General features: G+C 38.9%; 1 protein-coding gene across 3 annotated transcripts in view; it reads right to left on the minus strand.

Moving 5' to 3' along the window:
- Window positions 1-11,069: 11,069 nt before the first annotated feature.
- SEPTIN7 (septin 7) overlaps window positions 11,070-25,744 on the minus strand; it is a 134,541-nt gene continuing 119,866 nt past the window's right edge. For all 3 annotated transcript variants that reach the window (XM_073238605.1, XM_073238604.1, XM_073238603.1), the window contains 3 exons: window positions 16,969-17,104; window positions 13,175-13,314; window positions 11,070-12,119 (listed from right to left, as the gene is read on the minus strand). In XM_073238605.1, coding sequence (XP_073094706.1) covers window positions 12,080-12,119; window positions 13,175-13,314; window positions 16,969-17,104 — 316 coding nt within the window. In that variant the 3' untranslated portion in view covers window positions 11,070-12,079. The remainder of the gene's footprint in view (window positions 12,120-13,174; window positions 13,315-16,968; window positions 17,105-25,744) is intronic.

The raw sequence follows: 25,744 nt of genomic DNA on the forward strand, positions 1-25,744 counted from the left end.
CAAAATCTCTGGTGGCGGAGGTGTCACACAGCCCTGAAAAGGTCCTCCAGGTGCCCAGGTCAGAGTGGCTGCCCCATATGAGTAGGGCTGTGGCCTTGCCTCATATCACACATTCCTTGGCCTCCTCCCTCCATCTGGCTGCCCAGCCAACAAGGGTTCCTTCAGGACAACTTGACACCCTCCTCACTTGGCCTGCCCAGGGCCCTCCACACAGGCGCTACAGCGCCCTGCAGTCATCTCCCCTAAGGTGGACACACGGCTTACTCTTCCCAGTCCCCGGGAGACAGACAGCAGGCTCAGACCACTGTCCCCTTTTCAAGCCTCCAAAACACTCTATTCTCCAAAACAACATTCATTCTGCCTCTTTGTGCTATGACACAGCATCAATCTTAAACCCACAAAGGTTTTTTGGATACAAGGAAGGTCAAGAACTTCAGAATAGTAAATTCTGGTGCTCTCTCTGGGAGAAGAAAAATGCCTTTCATTTTTTTTCCTAACCAGCCATAAGTCCACTCTGTCCCCAGCCCACAAGGATGAGCAGAATTATGTAAACAAGACATCCACAAAATTAAACCAACAGAATTTCTCAGTCTCTCCCCCAGCATCCTGCTACACAGATATTTATTGAACACTTACTGTGTTCTGGATGCTTTGCCAGGCAAGATAGAAGGAATTTCATTTTATCTTCACAATGATGCTGTGAGGTAGAGAGATAATAGTCTCCATTCTTCAAAGGGGGAATATGAGCCTTAAAAAAAAGAAGTCAGGGAACTTGCTCAGGGTCAAGTAGCAGAGCCAGAACTGGCACCTACATGATGCATGTGGTTGAGATTTGTGTAAATACTCAGGACTTTTATAACTCAGTGCTTTTAAACTGCATACCATCTGCAAAGTCTTCCTTTGGTTGAAGCTAAGGATGACTCAGTTAGCAAGCTTGGCCTTGCTGGATTATTCTAGCATATTTTGCCTGCCTCTCACCAGGGATATGTTCAAAACTCAAGAAATTCATCCTGTCCTTCTTGTGCTGCACTGGCCCCATGGCCCTCCTGGGGATGAGCAGGGCCATGCTCTTTCAGGAAAGGTTGACAAAATGTTTAGCTATAAGGAAACCAGTATCCTACTTCTCCCTTCCCTCACTTGCAGGTGTTGTTTCTCTTTAGTGATAGAACCAGCTAGCTAAGGAAGGCCCTGGAACTTGACACCCAAGACTGGGTATCACAGACTGCTTGCACCCACCTCCCCCCACCACATACAGCCAGGAGAGGCCCAGGTGCTGTGAGGCCTGCTGGTGGGTTTAACTTTGAGTTTATGGGTTCTCACTTCTTTTTTGGCCCAGCTAGTTTGTTGCTCTGCCCACCTACCCATAGCCCCTTGGCTGTGTTAAGCTGTAGAAGCAGGAATCATTACTTATCATCCACATTTCCATTTCTGAAAAATTAATTCCAAAGGATGTACTTATGAATCCATTTGTAAAGGTTCAATATTGGCACATTTCTTCAAAATAGGAATGCCAGTGACTATGAGCCAATTGCCTTGAATACGGGAATAATGTTGTACATCAACTGACCCTTTTAGTATAAGAGTTCCCTAATCTGTAGGTGGAAAAGAGATTGTTCCAGATGGACAGATGGAGAAACTGAGGCAAAGAAAGAATGAAAGACTTACTTCTCACAAGACAGTTTGAGAGCAGAACTTGGTCTCATGCTTTTTCCCTCCAGACCAAAATTTTCTGCTTGGTGGGATAGGCCCCATACTAAGTTCATGGCCCTTTTACTTTCTGAAATCCCCAGGAACTAGCACTGCTGCCACTGCTGATGCCAGGGAGGCTTATACTCTGTGGAAGGAACCTGACACTGGGGCAGTGCTGTCCCCAGCACCCAGTGGGAGCTATGTTCCCAGCTCTCCCAAGGCAGGGTCCTGGCATACACTTGCCCCACCCTACCTCTGCTCCACTGCATCTTCTTCAGAGAAATGGGCAGGGCACAGTTACGGGGGCAGAGGTCTCCACCCACATGCCCGTTCCCACAACCAGACCACTGCCAGGCAATGTCAACAGGCTTTTCAAGTGGCCAAAATTACCCAATGAGGGCCCACTGTGTAGCATGCCAACTCCAGGAGGAACACGTGAGTGTCTGTCAGACCCTTTTCCCAGAGACGATCCCCGGTCCATTGAGAACATGATCAAGTCACCAGGGATGCCTAATCCTGTTGCCCCACTTCCAGCTGGTCAGGCTGATATCCCAAGGAAAATATAGTGTCTCCCCGTCCCTAGCCACCAGGGAGCTGATGCCCTATTGTCCTTGATCACTGCACAAAATGAGTATACTGCTAGAGTGATCATCCTTCCCTATATGCCATCCTGAACCTCAGCTTCCCCCTGACCCAGGAACGTTCCTCCTAAGCATTTCTACCAGGCTCTCAGGCTGCCACACATACACTGTACAGTGAACAAACTCCCCTAGTGCAGGCTGAAGTTTCTCTCCACTTCTTGTTCTCCCTGCTTTTCCCAGGCCTGGCCTCCCTCTAGTGTTCAGGCCCCCCATGAGAGTGAGAAGCTGGTGGGAGAAGACCCACTATCAGGAAGGCTGAGCAGGGCTAGAACATGATGTGTAAAGGCTATAAACCCTTAAAGACTAGCACCCTCCCACTAGCCATTCATCCGATTCAAAATAAAAACAAATTAAAAGTTTAAACAGGTACAACATAAATAATCCAGGAATCCAATGAAACCATGGTTTCCCATGATAAGTAATTTGGTATCTTTTTTTTTGAAATATCAAACTTCAAATTTTTCCTCTCTCCAGTTTTTGGAGACACAAATGGAAGTCTGATGTGTCTACTGTGCAATGCACACAGGATGAGGAGGGAGGGAGCTGAGGCAGTGTCAGAGGGATGGCCCAGAGGGCTTGGAGCCTCCGAGGTACAACAGGAGTGGGTGGCCACGGTGGTGGGATGGGAAGGGAGAGCTCAAGCTTTCAGAGGGGCAGGGCATGGGGAGGGGCTGATATGGAGGGGAAGGTCCCTGGGGATGAGGTAGCCATGGTGGCCTCAGCTATACCTAATGAGGAGAAAAGACCTGCCTCCTGTTGTGCTAACCTGGGCTTTGAACCTGCTGCACTGGGTTCTAAAGCAGTCACTGTCACTCTCTGTCTTGGGGGAGTTTGGAGCCAGCATACTAAAGCCCAGACAGGCCCAGACCAAGGTCAGATCCTTAGAGGAAAGTAAAGGAAGAAGTGATGACTCACCAAAAGGTGCTCCCAGGGAGATGTGTGGCTGCTGGCTGCTTAGAGGGAGGCTGCGCATCATGATCTTTCATGGGTTTGCAGTCAGCTCAGATCCTACACCACTCCAGACTCAAGTTAAGTTACTCCATTGCCCCTGGCCTCGGGGAGGTAGAGAGGTAAACTCAAATTTTTCTTTTTTTCCCCACTATTTAAAAAATTATGGCAAAAATAAATATAAATATTAAATTTCCCATTTTAAGTGTACAATTCAATAACATTAATTATATTCACAACTTGCAGCCATCACCACTATCCATTTTCAAATTTTTTCAACCCCCCAAACAGAAACTCTATGCCCATCAAGCAATAACTTTCCAGTTTCTCTCCCCCAGGACCTAGTAAACTCTATTCTACTTTCTGTTGCTATCAATTTGATTATGCTAGACATTTCATGTCAAGTGGAATCCTGCATTTGTCCTTTTGTGTGGCTTTCTGCACTTAGCATAGTGTTCATTTAATTGTATCAGGTGTCAGAGAATTTCCTTTTTAAGGCTGAATAATAGTCTACTGTGTGTATATACCAAATTTTGTTTACCCATTCATCTATCCACGGACACTTGGGTTGCTCCCACCTTTTGGCTATTGTAAACAATGCTGCTATGAACACAGATGTGTACATATCTGCTGGAGTCCTTGCTTTTGTTTCTTTTGGGTATATTCCCATAAATGTATTTGCTGGGTCTTACGGTAATCCTATTTTAACTTTTTGAGGAATCGCCAAACTGTTAATGTTTTCTTAATGTTTGTTTGTAATGTTCTCTTTCAAAAAATCGTAGTCACTTTGGTAGCATTCTTAAAACTCTTTACTACTACACATTAAAAAAAAAAAGAGTAAGTCCTGAAGTATATCTGAAACAAAATAAGATCTTACTGTTGAGTGACGTGTAATCCAGGGGCGGCTGGAGCTCAGGAAAGCCGCCTGCAGGGGTCACAGCCTGCAGGATGCTGCTGCCACCTTCTGTCCCAACGACCATGGCCTGTGCTGCTCACGTTTGAATGGCGGCCCGTGGGAGTTAAGGCAGGAGCTGTGCCCTAGGATCTGAGCCCCAGCTTCACCTCTAGACTGGGGCTGGAGAGGGAAGGGGCTGGATGCGCGCTGGGCAGAGGCCCTGGGGAAGCTGGCCTTCACCAATACCAGTGGGAACAGGGATGGGGCCACCACTTTCCGCTCCCTTACTCCTCCAAACCCTTTGGGAGGTGGCAGTAGGATCCCCAGTCTCACCTGGCTGCAAGCTAGAGTCCCAGCACAGGCCTGGGGTAACCTAGCGTGGAGCGGTCCTGTGCTGCCTAGGACGTGGGAGGGGCGGAGCCTGAGGGTCTCGGCCATTACCCGACCTTCGGATGGTAACAAATGTTGATTTGACCATGCCCACTTTTCTAAGATTGCGGTCCTGCACCAAGAGTTCCCTTCAATGTGCTCGATGCCTATTTCTCTTAAAGGACTCGGGCTCCTGGAAGGAGCAAGAGGCACGTGTGCACAGGCAGGGCATGTGCGCCCATTACCTCCAACAGTCGCATGTGTTAAGACCCCGGTCTCAGAGAAGGTAGGATGGCATGACTGAACGCATGGGAAAGAATGAGTCTACCCCATATGGCAGAGAGCGGATGCTAGACTCTGGTGACAGCCTCATGACGGATTCTATCCAGTCAGTCCACAGGGTTTATTGACACCAAAGAGATCCAGGCCCAGGGAAGATGAGGGGATCCCCTTTAAGTTTATATGAAGGAAAATGCAAGCCCCAACAGCCAGAATTGGGGGCTTTGGGCCACAATGCAAAATGCAATATTAAGTAAATATGAATACATAAATATGTATTTGAATATAAGGTAGCAGAGAATCTATGTTTTATTTAAAAGCTCGATTTTATCAGATTTTGACTACTGTAGTATTTTAAGAGAATTTCCTTGTTTCTAGTAAATACATACCTAAGTATTTACTATGGGGAGCATGAGGCTGCAATAACTAAAAAATGGTTCTGGAAAAAAGTGTTTTTGCCAAAATTTAAAGTTAGAAAAAAGTTCATTAAAATCAATAAATGGGAAGGGGATATTTGACAACCTTTTGGTGGTACTGGTAGAAAGCCTGCAGAGAGAGAAAGAGGGTCAGAGGGCCAAGCTCAAGGGCTGTCTGAATATAGGGAAGAAGGTTGTAGGCTAGGCAGAGCTCACAACAGCCAACCACGAGGACAGCCCACCCATTAGCCTGGAGCTGGAGCATGAGATATGGGTGACTTGGGCTGATTCAAAGGCCCAGGCTGGCTACAGAACTGGCACCTCATTTATCTATAATCCTCATTTATCCATAAACTTGTTTCCCCAAGTTTCCATAAACAAGTTTCCTCTGCAGGGGGCAGAGGGTGCTGTCTGACTCACAGTGGTTCTCTCAGTGACCACCCACCACACTGGGCCTATTGAAGTTCTTGCCTGAGGTTTTTCAAACTCTCAGGCAGTGGGAGAGATGCCAGTCTCTTCTCTGGTCAAGAGACTGAAAATAGGTAAGCCTGGACTTAACTGAAGTTGTGGGACATCTGGCTTGAGTGGGGAAGGGGCAGGGTGATTCTGCATGGTGCCACCAGAAACTGTGACAGTGGCTTAAGAACCTAAAAGCCACCGATTGGATAGCTTTGTTCCCATTGATACACAAGCCTATAGAAACTCTTGGGTATTTGGACAAGAGATGTGTACAGAATGTTCATTCACTGCAGGGTAATTTTTAAATGAACTATATTAACCAAAAAATGGGTAAAATGTTGTGATAGCAGCCTCCTGGTTCTTCAGCTCTTACACAGCCGCCTCCCAAACTGAACAGGGATGAGCTGCATAAGCAATAAATATATTGTGGAAATGATACTGTGTGACTTTGAAGGGGAGGTCATAAACAACATTACAGCTTGCGATGTGCCCTCTCTTGGATCACTTGTTCTGGGAAAATGCTACCATGTCACAAGGACACTCAAGCAGTCCTACAGAGGTCCAGGTAGCAAGGAACTGAGGCTTCTTGACATCAATTTACCAGTGATCTGAGTCAGCCATCTTGGAAGCAGGCCCTCCAGCCCATCAAGACTTCAGGTAACTGCAGCCCTAAACCACCATCTTTAACGCCATCACCCAGCTAATCCCTGACTTGCAGTAACTAAGATAACACATGTTAATATTACAGTTTAAATGTTATTGTTACTAAGGTCAGGGGGCATTTATTGCTTTGCATGCAGCAATGGATAACTAACACAAATTTTATAGAATTATACAGTGAAATCTTGGCCTACTTTTTAAAAAGGGTTAAAATGGCCATGCTATATGCTGATGGACAGTGAGTGTAATGGGGTATGGGGGGGGGGGCTTGGTGAAGGGAGGAGCCTAGTAAACATAATGTTCTTCATGTAATTGTAGATTAATGATAACAACAACAAAAAATGGTAAATAGCATAAAGGATGCAAAAAAAATGGCCATGCTACAGAATTCTACTAAGCTTTAACTGAGGGTCTATGTAAACTCTATGTATTGGGCACATAGCAGGTACTCAAGAGGGGCTTGTTGGTGCACTTCTCATTTTTTGTTCCCTTCCCTCATGTTTCCAAGTGAATTTTTTCTCCCTTGATAAATGGGTATTCTTCCCAGTTAGAATATTGTAAAAATGTTCACATTTGGTAGGATGAGTCCATCAGTTCTCTCAGTACAAACTGGACAGAAAGCCATCTCTTCTTCAGGAGCCACAGCGGGGCTAATCCCACCTGAAAGGAGAGATCCCAGCAGGTTAAGTTTGCCTCGGTGGCCTCTTCCCCATCTTCTAAGCAGCTATGAGGGATGAGGTCCAGTCCAACACCAGTGAGGTAGAGGTTAGGGAGAGAAAATGCCAGCTCGAGTACCTGGTCCCTACCCAGCAACCTGAAGGTCTAAGAAGGAGTTTCTTTTCGGGTTTCAGTGAAAGAACTGTGTTGCTGAAATGTTAATTACAATACTGGAAAAGTAAGCCACACTAAGCCACAGTCTTGTATAATCACATAGGATATTTATCCCTAGGGAAAAAACCTGACAGCTCCCCCAACTACCACCCAGGTAAAATACATATATTCCTTGACCTCTGAAAAGGGGAAAAGGTTCACATTAACACCAGTATCTGTGACATGGCACCCACTACTTTACCCACCATTTGCCAAGTTGCTTAAATTACTGGCTTATCCAAGAAACAAGGAACTTTCTGTGCCTGCAGTGATTGGAGCATACATTTAAACATGAAAGAGACCAGTGAAATTCAAAATACAATGGAATTAAATGAGGAAAGAACAGTTCTAAGCCGCAGCTACACCAAGTTAGTTCAGTACTCCACACTTGGATGAGAGGCAGCCCCTTACCCATAAGAATTCAGTGGTCTTCTGTTTTCTTATAAATATCCACATAACACTGCTCTTTGCACACCTGAAAGCTAAGAAGCAATCAGGGTCCACTCTAAAGAGGGAGAGAACAAAAAAATCGACATTTGTTAGCAGTGTCTTACCATCCTATTAGCCCCCATCTCATGCCACATCTTCTCAGGTGTCAACTACTCTTTCCTCCTCCCACAGGATTTCAGAAAACCTGAATGGCATTAGATTTCAGCAGGTCCACCATCACTGCATGTCAAACAGTGGTTGTGTGTGGCCAGCTGGGTTTCAGGCTACCCTTTGAGAGTCTGGCGCAAAACAAGCTCTCCTTTCACTTGACCCTCCTTTTCTAATACCAGGCTGTTTGGCTGGGCCCAGCACCCCACGAGGCAAACGCTCATGCCAAGAATAGTCTTCATTCTTCCTGTGAAGCTTTGAAGGACTTCTGAAGAACACAGGATATTGGCAGCCCCTATTTTCTGCTGAAAACGGCTGCCAATAAACTTTGAACATTCTTTGGATTAATCTCAAATCATGGGAACAGAGTTGCTTGAAAAGCAGCAATGTTTCCATCAGAGAGGAGATACTCTGATAAATCTCAGCATTACATGTAAAGGATATTTTATAACTCCTATTACTAGCATTGTAAAAAAAAAAAAACCCACTCTTTATCAAATTACCTTATTTCCATGGCATACCCTGTTGTTGAAACATACTTCATTCAGTAACTCCCAAAGGCTCTGTGTACACAGGATAGAGACCTATCATGGCACCATGCAGACTTAACTGAAAATGAGCCATCACCTAAAACGGGAAAAAACAAATGCTCTTGGTCTGCTATGGCTCCAACATTACCACTGTCATCAACATTCAGGGATAATTTCTCAAGGTCCAGACACCATCACAAGTGCAATCAGAATGTTATCTTCACTCTGAACCATCCAGGGAGGTAAGGAACTAATTCATAGCTGCAGAAACAAATGTTTGCAGCAGGAAAAGTAACAGGCCCCATTCACACAGAGCCAAGATTTGACCCTAGATGATTCATGGGCAGTTTTCTAGTACACACCAGGTGGTCGTACAGCCTAAGACAGGAGCACACAGACCCTGGTGTCACCAAGACTGGTTCAAACTCCAGCTCTGCCAGCTATTACCTATCTATTGGGTAAGTCACTAAACTATCTCCAAACCTTTTTCCACATCTGTAAAGGATGATGTTGGTATATATTAAGGAGTAAAAGAAGATAATGCACACTATGTAGCTTACTGTGTGGAACATAGTTAAGTGTTCAATAATTGTTATTACAAAAGGGGCAAGGAAAATTTCTGTCAGGATACCTGAAAGATCTCTATTGCTTTTCAGATATATACATTTAAAATACGAAGTACACACACCTTTGTTTATATTTGAAAGGTTTTTATCAGGAAGGATTTCAATTTACTGTAGTAGCAGACAATTTTTTCTTTCACATCAAATAGGATACCACAGTAGTCTTCACTAAGACTTCTTGGGGCTTCAACAAAACTGAGTATTAACAATCTACATATTGCAGATATCAACGGCTTCCAAAGTGGGCCTTGCTAGGTACCGCCACGGAGCTTGAGTGTTAAATATTTTCACTTTTTTATTTCATCATGTTCACAATAACTAGTCCACATACACAATTTATGTTATCTGTGGATACATGCTCAAATGGAGATGGTGAACACTTTGCCTCTGCTGAATTATCAGGCCATCTTACCCTCTTTCTTTTTTCTCACCAGACCACCACATTCCTGGGTCAGTTTTTCCAAGACAATAAAAGGCATGAAAAGTATGAGGAGCCAAAATGTGCAGGTGGTAGAGTGATACCAAGCTAATGAGTCTGAAAGGCGGTATCATTTCCTCAGTTTTCAACATCAAAACCTGGGCTACACAGAAATAAGCCCAATTCATTATCGACTCCCCCAGTTACTTATGAGCAATTACATCTCATTCCACCAGGTGGCAGTAAAGCTCTACCACACAAGACCCAAACTGTTCTCTGGATTATTTACTTGGTCAGTCCTGCTTAATTAGAAAGATAGGGGTTAATGAGTTACTTCAGTTATATTCTGTCTCTAACAGTGACGACTAGGCATTGCCCTTTTTGTTGTTTACAAACTGGCCTTTCCCTTATGCCTTCCTGAATGATACATGCATTGTGAATGATCACATAGGTCTCAGAAAATCCACAGGCCATATAGTAAAAACTGCCCTCAAAATGACTGAAGAGCCTGGTGTCAACAATCAAGACCTAGCAAAGTTGGACAGATCCCGTATCAGACTCAAGTAAAACCTTAGGCATAGCATGGATAAAGACTTGTGAAAGTTTTAATGAGGGTGGTAGAATAAAGGTGATTTACAAACTTATAACAATATAAAGAATTTTCAAATAGTAACTATGAGAACCTGTTTCTAGCAGTAGTAGTTCAACAGTTAGGCAGGCAGTCTATACCAACTTTGTCATTTTGCATTACCCAAATTCAAGAGGTTGTTCTTAACTCCTTAAAACCAAACCTTTCTGGTTAGAGGAGTTAGCCCACTCTCAACACGAGAACCAAAACAAACCAAAAATCCTTCCATATTTACTTAACAGTTTTTCTTGAATGTCTGATTCTGGTCTTACAATAGCCAATTTATTTCTAATAAGCCATTTGTACCATATTATATTCTCCATTAGCAGAGAGGCATTTTAGGATTAACAGAACTTTTCCAACACAATTTGGCCATCAAATACAGATAAATGTTTACTGCAGTATTCTAAATTCTATTTTTAATGCCCAGTGGGATTGGCTTTAAAAATAGTACCTTGGGGTGAACTTTTAATATGTAAACTCACGATTCTATAATGTGAATAATCTTCCTATCATGTCTTACACTTTGTCTATGTTTGAAAAGCAATAAGGATAGTTTAAGCATACAAATTTGTTTAAATACTTCTGTCTCTATAGAAACAAAAATATTGGCTAATCAGAATTATCAGGTATTTCCTTCTGCTTGGATCATTAATTTTAAAAAGTAACAAATATGGTGATGTTTTTTAAGGTAATTAACTGGGTTTATTTTTAAATGCCTTAAAAAATGTCATTTGGCCCTAGTAAAAAGAAATAAAACAACCCTCTTTCCAGTTAAAAAATTTCAGTTTCCACAGGGACTTGAGAATTTAATTAATGTAAATGAGTTGGGATGTGTTCTCAGAGAAATGACATAGTAATGAGTATGGAGATACTGTATCTCATAAATTAGAAAGCCAGACATACACATTTTAAATGAATCAAACATACAAGAGGAAGGATAAGAGTTACTACAATGGAGGAGGCAAATTCAAGTAGAAAAGTTTCTTTCCAAACATATTCTAGTCTTCTATGTCAACTGTAGAATATTTAAGACTCCACACTTCATTTACATCACAACATTGTTTATTATGTGAATTTTTTACAGTACAAACAAAAAAATACAGAAATGCATATATGAATACAGCTAAATGCAGAATGGTGACTTTTTTTTTCCTTTTCGAGGTCATGATTCCCAATTCTAGTAAAATAAAGAGACTGCACATAGGTAGAAATAGGTTGGTCGTTAGCTTCACAATTTTGCCTAGAAATGAACTATAAATGCATTTTCCCCCTGCTACTTACCATGAAGTGTAAAAAGGGAATTAAAGGAAAGTTTTCTTTTTGGTTCCTAACATATGAAAGATGCTATATTCTATTTTAGCAGGACCAATATATGGAAAATACCTAAATTAAATGTTATTACAAAAATGAAGGAGTAATGAGATTCTGACTAAAGAGGGTACTAAATGAGAATATATATTTAAAGAATCCAAAACAAACACACAAACAAAAGGTTGTTATAAAAAAGCTCTAGGTGCATTGTAAGCATATAGGGTTTTTTTTCCATGTGTATTTTCAAACAATGGAAGTGTCAAAAAATAGGGTCAACTGTGTTAGACTAAATTACATTATTGTATACGCTGCATTGAATGGAACCTTTATATTTTATTTATTATAGAGAAGCATAGTTTGCATCATATTATGGCAATTTATCCTCAATGAAAACCTTCCAGAGTCCTTTTATTTTGGAATATCCTGTAAACAATCAAACCACCAGAACATGATTGTACAACAGTAAAATGTTTTCTTGCATTAAATTGAAGACATCTGTTTAATAAAAAAGAAAAGAGAATGTAGGAAAGGTACTTAGAGCTGTTAGTTTCTAAGTACACAACACCCTAGACAATTCAAGGCATCTTAATCTCCATCAAGAATAAAAAATAATAATTTTGTCATGCTGTTAAATCCATCATTAAGGATTAAACTGGTGCAGGTTGGTCAAACGGATCCAACAAACACTGATGTCCAAGCTGGCATACTGGCAACTAATACATAACTGGTGGTCAACTGAGGGTTTAAAAGATCTTCCCCTTCTTCTTGTTCTTTTCCAAGGTCCTAAATGATTAAAGAAAAGTAATCAAAAAGAATAACCACGTTATAAACATTATAGATAACATATGGTAACAATAGCTAACCCAACTACAACTGGGTTGGATTTTTCAAATACTTTTTTTTCACTTAAAAATTTTTAAGATTTAGAAATGAGGACAATGCTAATCTATAATTAGTATTTTCTTAGACAATCAAATTTTTGACAAAATTATAGGACAAGCAATTTTTGTCATGTTTTTACATGACAAAAATCCCTTTTTAATATATGAGAACAATTCCTCCCAAATGAAACTGTACAAATTAAAAAAAGATCAAATGACACCAAATATGGTATATAGCCTTTTCTCCTACTGCCACGGCATTCTGAAATGCATCTGCTTTTACAAAGCTATTTTCCTCTTCCTTGGGGAAAATGTTAATAGGACAGCACTACAGAACAAATGTCTAATCTTGAAAATGTTAAACAGTGAGGGTAAATTATAGAATCCTTACTGGGATACAACTTTGAAGTTTTAAATGGACTCAGAAAGACAAGACAAAAACCAATGTACAAATATTACTAAGTTTTATGTAAATTAAGAGTAATTGATTAATTATATTAAGAATTAGATATCCTACATTTTATCTTAAGGATTTTATCCTAAAGAAATAATTCGACACAATTAAAACATACTCCTAAATGTATGAAAGATCTTTATAGCAGTGTACTCCATGCTTGCCAAAAGCTGAACACAACCATTATGTCCAACAGTGGGGTGGGGGCAGAGGATAAGAATTTTATTATGGTGAGTCAACTGGGGAGACTGTAATAAGACTAAATTATAATTATGAAGGTTGTTAGGCCATGGAAAATGTTTGTAATGAGAAAAAAACATTGTTTTAGTAGACAGACTGCATCCACCTATATCACCTATATAAAAAAATATTCATCCATGAAAATGTCTGTGCTTAGAATGCATGATGGGTGATGTCTTAATGTTAATGTCTTTAAAATAAATAGGAAAACAATTCTTTAAAATGTTAATACACACATTTCTTGGGAACCTGATACTAGTTACCTTGAAGAGTTCTGTTGTTCTAAAATACGTTGTTGGGCTTCCCAGTTTGCTTTCTCATCTTCAAATTGACGACGTTTTTCCTCTAATTCTTTGTGCTGGGCTTCCAAATTCTTTTTCATTTGCTCATGGCGCCTTTGGAGCTAAATCACATAATGATATGTAAAATAAAACTACTTAGGAAATAAGGAGTTCAAGTACCTTTCATCCAGGTATCCTATGTTAAAAGTATAAGCACTGAGCTCTTGTGCTGTAAATTCAGAGTACCACCTGGAAAGCACTGTCGAGGATTCTTCCTCTTGTAGGACTTGCCATCCAAACAGCCAAGTAACCAAAGAGAGTAGTTTGGGAAATGGAAAAAAAAGTGCAACAAGTTTACAGTTGTGTAGCACTTATCCTATCTCATCTCATTGTTCATTTCTCGCATGTAGGACGCTAGATGAGGAAGTCACCATGTCTCCCACTGTGCAGATGAGCAAATAGTTGTGGAGATTAAGTCACTTGCCCAAGTTCACTAACCAGGAAGGAGCAGAACCAGAATTTGAACCTGTCTCCTAATTCCAAGTTCAGAGAGCTGAGATAAATGGAAAAGAAGTAACTGGAAAAGAACCTAAAAGTTCAAGATCACAGTAAAGTCCCCTGCTTCTTACAAAGCAGTGGTTCTCAAATGTTAGTCTTAATACAAATCACCTAGAAAGCTTGTTAAAAACAGAGATTCCTGGATTTCACCCTGACATACTGAATTAGAATCTCTGGGTGTTAAGTCTAGAAATCTGCATTCTCAACAAGCCTGTCATTCTAATGCAGGTGTGGTTTTCCCTACACTGAGAATTAACGCTTAAAAAATACTGTCTGAAAGGTGGGAAACACTCCTACAAAGTAATCTGCAGAAACAAAGAGCTTATCTAATGGTTAATAAAAAAATTTCATTTAGATACTAGTCAATCTATTTCGAAGAAAACAGTCATCCAAATTTTAAAAAATCAGTTTAAATCTAACTGCACTGAATACCTAAGAACCATTCAAAATCTTCAGATGTCCAGGAATTATCTTCTATTAAAGACACTACATCAGGGAGTTAGCATATTGAATTTGGATCATAATTTTGTACATAATTTGTTTTATTTTGTAAACCCACAAAAAGTGACTTTATATTCATTCCTACTACAAATAGTTCAAGCAATTCCTACAAAACAAAACTGTCTTAGATATGTTTAAGCAAACAAGTTACTCAGAAAATAGAACACAGGTAAATGCCTCTAGCTACCAAAAAAACCCCAAGGGAATTATACACTCACAATTCAGAATAGTTACCTCTGGGAACTAGAGAAAGGTATACATATACACTAGAGGAGAGGCACACTGGGCCTCAAATGAGTTAATGATGTCTTATTTTTTAAGCTGGGAAGTAGGTTCACTAGTGTTCTTCATTTTTCATCTATAGATTTCTGATATATGTATCTTTTGTGTTAACTGCATGTAGGTAGAAAGTACAGGTCACAAACCCTCACTCTCAAGAAACCCTTGGGGTTAGAAGTGCTTCAAAGTTCAGAATTTTTCAAAATGTAGAAAGGCAATACTATTTAGAAAGGTACATACAATATCTGTAATACACCTGGGCTGTCTAAGGTAGCAAGTATAAACACACTACTATTTTTTTGCAGTATAATATATAAATAATCACATCAAGTGGAATAAAACTATTAGTTCTATGTCTGGTTTTGCAGTTTTTAGAGCTGTTTAGGATTTGAAATTGTGGATACATGAATGTGGACTTGTCTGGTGATTAAGAACAAATTTAGAGTTAAGTGGGTTCACATAATGGCTTACAATTATACAGCACTGACCAAGTTAATTTATCACTTCTTTCATACAAAAAGGGGAGATGTACAATAATATCTGCCTCAGTTTGGTGTGAGCTAAACATAATACATGAAAGATGCTTAGTGCTGTGCCTGATGCCCTGTGCTGCTGCATACTAGCAGTTGTGCCCCAAACATTCTCTGGTACAAAATGAACTTGAAAAGAAACTGTATTAAACAAGGTTCAATAGGTTTCTTCACCTATGTTTTTATACACTTACAGTATATGGCTTACAGTATTAGAAGAAATTTGGCTCATACTTCATAGGTTCTTTCAATGTTAAGATTCTATCCTTTCAATAGTAATTAAGTTTCTCATAAGTCTTTTCACCATTCATAAATCATACAATCTTGAAGCATTCTTTAGCTATAGTTTCATAATTATTTGTTTATAACATTTATTCTTAGAAGCAGGTCCTAAAATATGTCTGTACCAAATATAAATGCAACTCCTTTTAGATGTTCAATGGAATTAAAATGTGAAAATTATGCAAACTTTAATTCCTCTTCTGGTAAGGATTTTTCAGATTATTTACTAATTAGTGAAGGGATAAAGTCTCAAATGGACAGATTTAATAAAAGGCTGAAATAAAGACTAAACCTAACCTCCAAAATGTCATCTTAATTACAGGTGCCAGGGACAGTAGTTTGGCAGGCAGACTCAAACCAGAATTATTTCACATCCTGACTGAATTAAGCCTATGACAAATATAAAAATAGCACTGGCTTTTTCTAGTGTAACAGAGTACATGAAAAGCCTAGTAGTTTAAGGGAAATATAATATGAATAAAAATATTTCTTTAAATTTACTGAATCCTTTACTTCATGCATTATGTCTACTCAGTGGATTATAGTACTTCTGGTCATATATTCAGTCAGAGTGTTTCAGTGTGTATGCAGTAACTATAAAAGCAAGATCAACTCTAAGGATGCAACAGAAAAGACCAAATTTCTTTTTAATATATCTAGATACAAATATTATTAGTGGAGCAACCTACAAACACAGGAATCTCACTGAATTTTATCATTAAAGGTCATTTTAAAAATATAGTCATCTCAAATATTTTAAAATAATTTTTAGCACAATGATAAATCTATGCTGAGAAAACTTCATACTAAAATCATTGATTTAATTTGTTTAGCCATAGTTTCTTCTACTGCTCTCAGACATAAATTGAAAAAACTACCTATTTCATAGATTCTTCTGTTGATGTTCTTTTCTCCATATTTCATTTCTTGTCACTTACTGAAGAAAATGCCGTCAAAATCTTTTGAATAAATAGCAACTAAATGTATGCCTCAACATCTAGAGGGATTCCAAGATAGCAGATAAGCTTGCTGGGATGCTTTGTCACTATGCTACCCAATTTTGTAACACTGGGAATTATTTGACAGTGTATTACAAATAAGGCCCAATTTATTAACAAGAATATGACATTCCTCCATTTTCTCCCCCTTTGTAATCTATCTTGTCCTGGCAAGTCCTTTAATTAAGGTTTGTCCTTTTTTTTCTCATTCATATGCAACTAAGTCTGGTCTATTATTAATTATTATTATTATTATTATTATTATTATCCTAACACTGGTTTTTATTTTTATGCCCACCCAAAACTCTGATCTTTACTTTTTTTATACTGAATATATATAGGAATGGCTTATAATTTTATTTCTTATAACTTGCTAATTTTAACTAATAATTCAGTATAAGCAGTCTTCCTACCAAGTAACTTGTATTGTGTCCACTTACATATTCAAGTGTATATTATTTTATGATAAACATAGTGCTTGCTTTTATTGGCTACTTTAATACACTACAGTATTATATTAAATTTAAAAAAATATGTGTAAAATTTACCTATAAATTTTACAAAAGTTGTTTATTATTTTAAAAAGAAATATTATCTTTATACGAGGTAGGAATATTAGGCTGATTACCTCAGCTTCAGAGTCCTTCAGCTTTTGAACTTTTTCTTTGACCTTCATCTCAAACACCTGCTCCATCTCCATCTCCATTTTCTTCATCTTAGCTACATGCTCCCTTCTTTCTTCTTCCATTTGTGCAAGAGGGCTCCTGTTACAATATTAAGGATACTCATTTAACATCTAAAATTTAAAAGTGTTAATACAAAACTCTGAAACAGTGATGGAAACAGAAGAGATGCTATATATGCAATTACTAAATTCTCTGCTTTGTTTTTTGAAAGTTTCAAAGTAATTTTTCAATTATGCTGAATACACCCTAAATAGTACAGAACATGGATTTGAAGTTTTATGTAAGAATGCATTAAAAGTTCTTTAGAAACTCTAAAATTTGTAAATATAATCTAGAATTTCCCGCCATCAAGTTTGATATATAAATTTGCATCTCTAGTTAATGATTATTATGCAAATAGATCTAAACAAAGACAACTGTTAGTAGTATGTTTCTCTAAATCTGGTACATAACATATTTAAAGGCGACACATAAGATAAGCTGTAGAAGGAAAATGGCAAGGAAAAATTAAACAAAACTTCAATGTGAAAAAGGGAACTGAGTTTGTGAAGTTAATACATGTAGAATATTTTTAGTCCCACGAATTTCCAAATGTTACACTCTTCTTCCCAGACAATGATTGACATGACAATTATATTAATTAACAATAATTCATATTTATTTTGGTAACTGAGTTGATATCCTGGAAATGACTACCAGTTAATACCTAGAACACACTTTATTTAGGTATGCAGAATACTTCTAGGCCACTTTACATTAACTTCAGTGCTCCTGAAAATTCATTCAACCTGATTCAAATATTTCATTGTCTTAATTTTTAAACATGGTTGGTGATAAAACACACAGGGTGGGGAAGAGATCAGAAGCAAATAAGTATCTTGGTAAGTATTTTTGAAATGCCAGAAAATAGACAAAAGCAGTTAAATAAAGGCTGTTTATTCCATTGACATTAAAGTCCAAGGGTTCAAATCTCTTTGCACAATTTTGCTCAAAATTTCCATGTTGAAAAACATTACAAATGAGCATTTACGTTAAGGCTAGTACTCTTACAGACATGAGAAAATACCAAAGTACCAGTAACCTACAATAGCCCCAGGAAGGAAAGAAAAGTGGATTCTATGGCTTTGAGAATCTCTGACTAATATTCAATTATTGGGAACAACTTTTAAAAGATGCAGGCCCTTTTCTGACTTTCTGATAAAACGTTTATTTAGCTTCCACAGAAACAGGCTTTGACCACTGAACTGTATATTTTAAATTGGTGACAATAAAGTGGTTAAAAAATTACATCATGGCTTAAAAGTAAAAACAAAATAAGGCCTTTGGATTATGTCTCTAACTTCAAGGGCTAGTAACTTTAATCTTGATTTGACATACATTGATCATGGTGACTTCTCGGCTTATGAGGCTATTTCTGACTATTACAGCACTCTGCTTCCCTATCAAAGGACAATAGAGCCAAGATGGAAAATATTAAACAAGAGCAGCAAGACAAAAACAACAGTTACTGATTTTTCTTAACAAAACGGAAGGACAAATACGTTATATGCTGCAGTGATCAAGATCTGTTTTTACAATTAATGTAAATTAGAATGCTTTCAATTTAAGAAAATTACAAACCTGCAGTATATTTTAACAATCAGGCAATTAGGAAGTTCTGAAAATGAAAACTAAATGAAACATTAACTTGTAACAAGAACTTGCATTCAAAATGTGAGGTCAACTAAAATAACAAATTTTTAAGTGTTAATATCATTATTTCATTAAAAGCTGATAAGGCCCCTTGTAATAATATAGTTCTCATCTTTATGGCAGGTGTTTTTAAAACAGAGGTCTCAGATCTCTTGGGCAGTATCAATGAAGGTACTGAAATGACATACCAAATGTTTGTGCACACATGAGAGCATTTTCCGTGAAAAGGAAGAAAGCTTTTGTTAGACTGTCAAAGGGTCTTTAAACCTCACTTTTTCCACCCCAAAATGTTTTTATACTGTAGTAAAGAAATAAACTTGTACTTTGAAAACTGTAAGACACTGATAAAAAAACTGAAGACACAAATAAATGGAAAATTATTTTATGCTCATGAAGAGCAAGAATATTGTTAAAATGTCCATACTGTCCAAAGTAATCCATAGATTCAATACAATCCCCATCAAAATACCAGTGACACTTTTCATGGAACTAGGGCAAATAATCCTATAATTTGCATGTAATCCCATAAACCCCTGAGTAGGCCAAGCAATAATGAGGAAGAAGAACAAAGCTGGGGGTATCACACACCCTAATTTCAAACTATACTATACAGTTACAGTAATCAAAACAGTGTGGTGTTGACATGAGAACAGATATGCAGACCAATGGAAGAGTGGAGAGCCCAGAATAGAGAGCTTATATGGTCTATTACTATGTGACAAAGGAGGCAAGAATATACAATGGGGAAAAGACAGTCTCTTCAATAAGTGGTATTGGGAAAATCAGACAGGTACATGCAAGAGAATGAAACTAGACTACTGTCTAACATCATACACAAAAGTAAACCCAAAATAGATTAAAGACTTAACTGTAAAGACATGAAACTCTTAGAAGAAAACAAAGGTAGGAATCTCTTTAAATTTTTAAGCACTAGCAAATTTTTTCTGGGTACATCTCCATAGGCAAGGGTAACAAAAGCAAAAAAAAACCCCAAAACAAGTGGAACTACATTGAAATAAAAAGCTACTGTGCAGAGGAAGAGCCAAGATGGTGGCATGAGTAGAGCAGCAGAAATCTCCTCCCGAAACGATAGATGTTTTTGAAAACACAACAAATACCACTATCCCAAAAAGAGAGACCAGAAGTTACAGGACAACATCCAGGTTACATCTACACCTGCGAGAACCCAGCGCCTCACGAAGGGGCTAAGATACAAGTCGCAGCCCGGCGGGACCCAAGTGCCCGTCACCCCAGCTTCTGGCAGGAGGGAGGGAGAAGGAGCCCAGGGTTGCTAAATACCCAGCCCTAGCCACCCGCACTGGGAGCGCAGACACACGGTGTGTGGTGTGCTGGATACTAGGGAAATGGAACACTAAAACCTGTGAGTGGGTCCCTGCAGCCAGCGCCCCTGGGACAAAGAAAAGCGAATGCTTTTTGAAAGTCTTAAAGGGACAGGGACCCCACAGCTGGACAGAAGCGTCCCGGGACACTCAGCCCAGCAGCTGGGGATCCCAGGGAACTCGAGGTGCCCTAATTCCCTGGGCGGCAGCGCAGCTCTGAGGTCGCTCATGGCAATAAACAGCCTCCCGCCCATTCCCCCTCTGACGCGGCTCTGCCATAGTGGAGCAGCAGCCTGAGAGTGCCCAAGCCAACAGCAACCGTGGAGTTTACTCCACAGAGGCCAGTCAACAATCAGAGACCTTGTCTACACACAGCTGCACAGCACAAGCTGCTAGGGGTCACCGTTCTCCCAGAAGAGGAAGGCCACAAACTAGCAAGAAGGGACATTCTCCCAGCCGAAACACACGCCAGCTCCCCACAATTACCTCTATTGCCATGAAAAGGCAGAAGAATTTGATCCAGACCAAAATCACAGAGACAACCCCTGAGAAAGAGCTTGGAGAGATAGACCTAACCAATCTCCCTGAAAAAGAATTCAAAATAAATGTCATAACCATGATGATGGAGCTTCAGAGAAAAATGCAAGAGCTAACGGACAAAGTAGGGAGGGAGAATACAGAAATAAAACAATCTCTGGAAGGATTTAAAAGCAGAATGGATAAGATGCAAGAGACCATTGATGGAATAGAAACCAGAGAACAGGAACACCTAGAAGCTGAAGCAGAGAGAGATAAAAGGATCTCCAGGAATGAAACAATATGAAGAGAACTGTGTGACCAATCCAAAAGGAAGAATATCTGCATTATAGGGGTACCAGAAGAAGAAGAGAGAGAAAAAGGGATAGAAAGTGTCTTTGAAGAAATAATGGCTGAAAACTTCCCCAAACCGGGGGAGGAAATAATTGCTCAGACCACAGAAGTACAGAGAAATCCCAACAGAATGGACCCACGGAGGACAACACCAAGACACATAATAATTAAAATGGTAAAGATCAAGGACAGTGACAGAGTTTTAAAGGCAACTAGAGAGAGGAAAAAGGTCACCTATATAGGAAAACCCATCAGGCTATCATCAGACTTCTCAACAGAAACCTTACAGGTGAGAAGAAAATGGCATGATATATTTAATGCAATGAAACAGAAGGGCCTTGAACCAAGGATACTGTATCCAGCATGATTATCATTTAAATATGATGGAGGGATTAAACAATTCCCAGACAAGCAAGAGTTGAGGGAATTTGCCTCCCACAAACTACCTCTACAGGGTAGTTTAGACGGACTGCTCCAGATGGAAGCACTCCTAAGTCTAAATAGATGTCACCAGAGAAAATAAAATCACACCAAAGAAAGCAGACCAACCAAATACTAACTAAAGGCAAAAAATAAAATCAACTACCCACAAAAGCAGTCAAAGGAAACATAAAAGAGCACAGAATAAAAGACCCAACATATAAAGAATGGAGGAGGAGGAATAAGAAGGGAGAGAAATAATCATCAGACAGGGTTTTTAATAGCTCAATAAGCGAGTTAAGTTAGACAGTAAGATAGTAAAGAAGCTAACCTTGAATCTTTGGTAACCACGAATCTAAAGCCTGTAATGGCAATAAGTACATATCTTTCAATAATCACCCTAAATGTAAATGGACTGAATGCACCAATCAAAAGACACAAAGTAATAGAATGGATAAAAAAGCAAGACCCATCTATATGCTGCTTATAAGACAATAACCTCAAACCCAAAGACATACACAGACTAAAAGTCAAGGGATGGAAAAAGATATTTCATGCAAACAACAGGGAGAAAAAAGCAGATGTTGCAGTACTAGTATCACACTAAATAGACTTCAAAACAAAGAAAGTAACAAGAGGTAAAGAAGGACATTACATAATGATAAAGGGCTCAGTCCCACAAGAGGATATAACCATTCTAAATATATATGCACCCAACACAAGAGCACCAGCATATGTGAAACAAATACTAACAGAACTAAAGGAGGAAATAGAATGTAATGCATTCATTTTAGGAGACTTCAACACACCACTCACTCCAAAGGATAGATCCACCAGACGGAAAATAAGTAAGGACACAGAGGCACTGAACAACACACTAGAACAGATGGACCTAATAGACACCTATAGAACTCTACATCCAAAAGCAACAGAATACACATTCTTCTCAACTGAGCATGGAACATTCTCCAGAATAGGCCACAAAAAGAGCCTCAGTAAATTCAAAAAGATTGAAATTCTACCAACAACTTTTCGAACCACAAAGGTATAAAACTAGAAATAAATTGTACAAAGAAAGTAAAAAGGCTCACAAACACATGTAGGCTTAGCAACATGCTCCTAAATAATCAATGGATCAACGACCAAGTTAAAATAGAGATCAAGCAATATATGGAAACAAATGACAACAACAACACAAAAACCCAACTTCTGTGGGTTGCAGCGAAAGCAGTCTTAAGAGAAAAGTATATAGCAATCCAGGCATATTTAAAGAAGGAAGAACAATCCCAAATTAATAGTCTAACATCACAATTCTCAAAATTGGAAAAAGAACAAATGGGGCCTAAAGTCAGCAGAAGGAGGGACATAATAAAGATCAGAGAATAATTAAATACAATTGAGAAGAATAAAACAATAGAAAAAATCAATGAAACCAAGAGCTGGTTCTTTGAGAAAATAAACAAAATAGATAAGCCCCTAGCCAGACTTATTAAGAGAAAAAGAGAATCAACACACATCAACAGAATCAGAAATGAGAAAGGAAAAATCACGACGGACCCACAGATACACAAAGAATTATTAGAGAATACTATGAAAACCTATATCCTAACAAGCTGGAAAACCTAAAAGAAATGGACAACTTCCTAGAAAAATACAACCTTCCAAGACTGACCAAGGAAGAAACAGAAAATCTAAACAAACGAATTACCAGCAAAGAAATTGAATCAGTAATCAAAAAACTACCCAAGAACAAAACCCCTGGACCAGACGGATTTACCTTGGAATTTTATCAGACATACAAGGAAGACAGAATACCCATTCTCCTTAAAGTTTTCCAAAAAATAGAAGAGGAGGGAATACTCCCAAACTCATTCTATGAAGCCAACATCACCCTAATACCAAAACCAGGCAAAGACCCCACCAGAAAAGAAAATTACAGACCAATTTTCCTGATGAACATAGATGCAAAAATACTCAACAAAATATTAGCAAACCAAATTCAAAAATACATCAAAAGGATCATACACCATGACCAAGTGGGATTCATTCCAGGGATGCAAGGATGATATAACATTCGAAAATCCATCAACATCATCCACCACATAAATAAAGAGAAGGATAAAAAACCACATGATCATCTCCATAGATACTGAAAAGGCATTTGACAAAATTCAACATCCATTCATGATAAAAACTCTCAACAGAACGGGCAAAGAGGGCAAGTACCTTAACATAATAAAGGCCAAATATGATAAACCCATAGCCAACATCATACTTAACAGTATGAAGCTGAAAGCTTTTCCTCTGAGATCAGGTACAAGACAGGATGCCCACTCTCCCCACTGTTACTCAACATAGTACTGGAGGTCCTAGCCATGGCAATTAGACAAAACAAAGAAACACCAGGAATCCAGACTGGTAAAGAAGAAGTTAAACTGTCACTATTTGCAGATGACATGATATTGTATATAAAAAACCCTAAAGACTCCACTCCAAAACTACTAGAACTAATATCAGAATTCAGCTAAGTTGCAGGATACATAATTAACACACAGAAATCTGTGACTTTCCTATACACTAACAATGAACTAATAGAAAAAGAAATCAGGAAAACAATTCCATTCACAATTGCATCAAAAAGAATAAAATACTTAGGAATAAATCTAACCAAGGAAGTGAAAGACCTATACCCTGAAAACTGTAAGACACTCTTAAGAGAAATTAAAGAGGACACTAACAAATGGAAACTCATCCCATGCTCCTGGCTAGGAAGAATTAATATCATCAAAATGGCCATCCTGCCCAAAGCAATATACAGATTTGATCCAATCCCTATCAAATTACCAACATCATTCTTCAATGAACTGGAACAAATAGTTCAAAAATTCATATGGAAACACCAAAGACCCTGAATAACCAAAGCCATCCTGAGAAGGAAGAATAAAATAGGGAAGACCTCGGTCCCCAACTTCAAGATCTACTACAAAGTCACAGTAATTAAGACAATTTGGTACTGGCACAAGAACAGAGCCACAGACCAGTGGAACAGAAAAGAGACTCCAGACATTAACCCAAACATACATGGTCAATTAATATATGATAAAGGAGCCATAGACATACAATGGGGAAATGACAGTCTCTTCAACAGATGGTGCTATCAGAATTGGACAGCTACATGTCAGAGAATGAAACCGGATCACTGTCTAACCCCATACACAAAAGTAAATTTGAAATGGATCAAAGAAATGAATGTAAGTGATGAAACCATAAAACTCTTAGAAAAAAACATCGGCAAAAATCTCTTGGACATAAACTTGAACGACTTCTTCTGAACATATCTCCCCGGGCAAGGGAAACAAAAGCAAAAATGAACAAGTGGGACTATATCAAGCTGAAAAGCTTCTGTACAGCAAAGGACACCATCAACAGAACAAAAAGGCATCCTACAGTATGGGAGAATATATTCATAAATGACAGATCCAATAAAGGGTTGACATCCAAAATATATAAAGAGCTCACGCACCTCAACAAACAAAAGCAAATAATCCAACTAAAAAATGGGCAGAGGAGCTGAACAGACAGTTTTCCAAAGAAGAAATTCAGATGGCCAACAGACACATGAAAAGATGTTCCACATCGCTTGTCATCAGAGAAATGCAAATTAAAACCACAATGAGATATCACCTCACACCAGTAAGGATTGCCACCACCCAGAAGACAAACAACAACAAATGTTGGTGAGGTTGTGGAGAAAGGGGAACCCTCCTACACTGCTGGTGGGAATGTAAATTAGTTCAACCATTGTGGAAAGTAGTATGGAGGTTCCTCAAAAAGCTCAAAATAGAAATACCATTTGCCCCAGGAATCCCACTTCTAGGAATTTACCCTAAGAATGCAGCAGCCCAGTTTGAAAAAGACAGATGCGCCCCTATGTTTATCACAGCACTATTTACAATAGCCAAGAAATGGAAGCAACCTAAGTGTCCATCAGTAGATGAATGGATAAAGAAGATGTACATATACACAATGGAATATTATTCAGCCATAAGAAGAAAACAAATCCTACCATTTGCAACAACATGGATGGAGCTAGAGGGTATTATACTCAGTGAAACAAGCCAGGCAGAGAAAGACAAGTACCAAATGATTTCACTCATATGTGAAGTATAAGAACAAAGAAAAACTGAAGAAACAAAACAGCAGCAGAATCACAGAACCCAAGAATGGACTAACAGTTACCAAAGGGAAAGGGACACAGGAGGGTGGGTGGGAAGGGAAGGATAAGGGTGGGGAAAAAGAAAGGGGTCATTATGACTAGCATGTATAATGTCGGGGGGTGGGCATGGGGAGGGCTGTGCAACACAGAGAAGACAAGTAATGGTTCTACAGCAACTTA

Source organism: Manis javanica, chromosome 6, assembly GCF_040802235.1.
Source record: "Manis javanica isolate MJ-LG chromosome 6, MJ_LKY, whole genome shotgun sequence".
Lineage (NCBI taxonomy): Eukaryota > Metazoa > Chordata > Mammalia > Pholidota > Manidae > Manis > Manis javanica.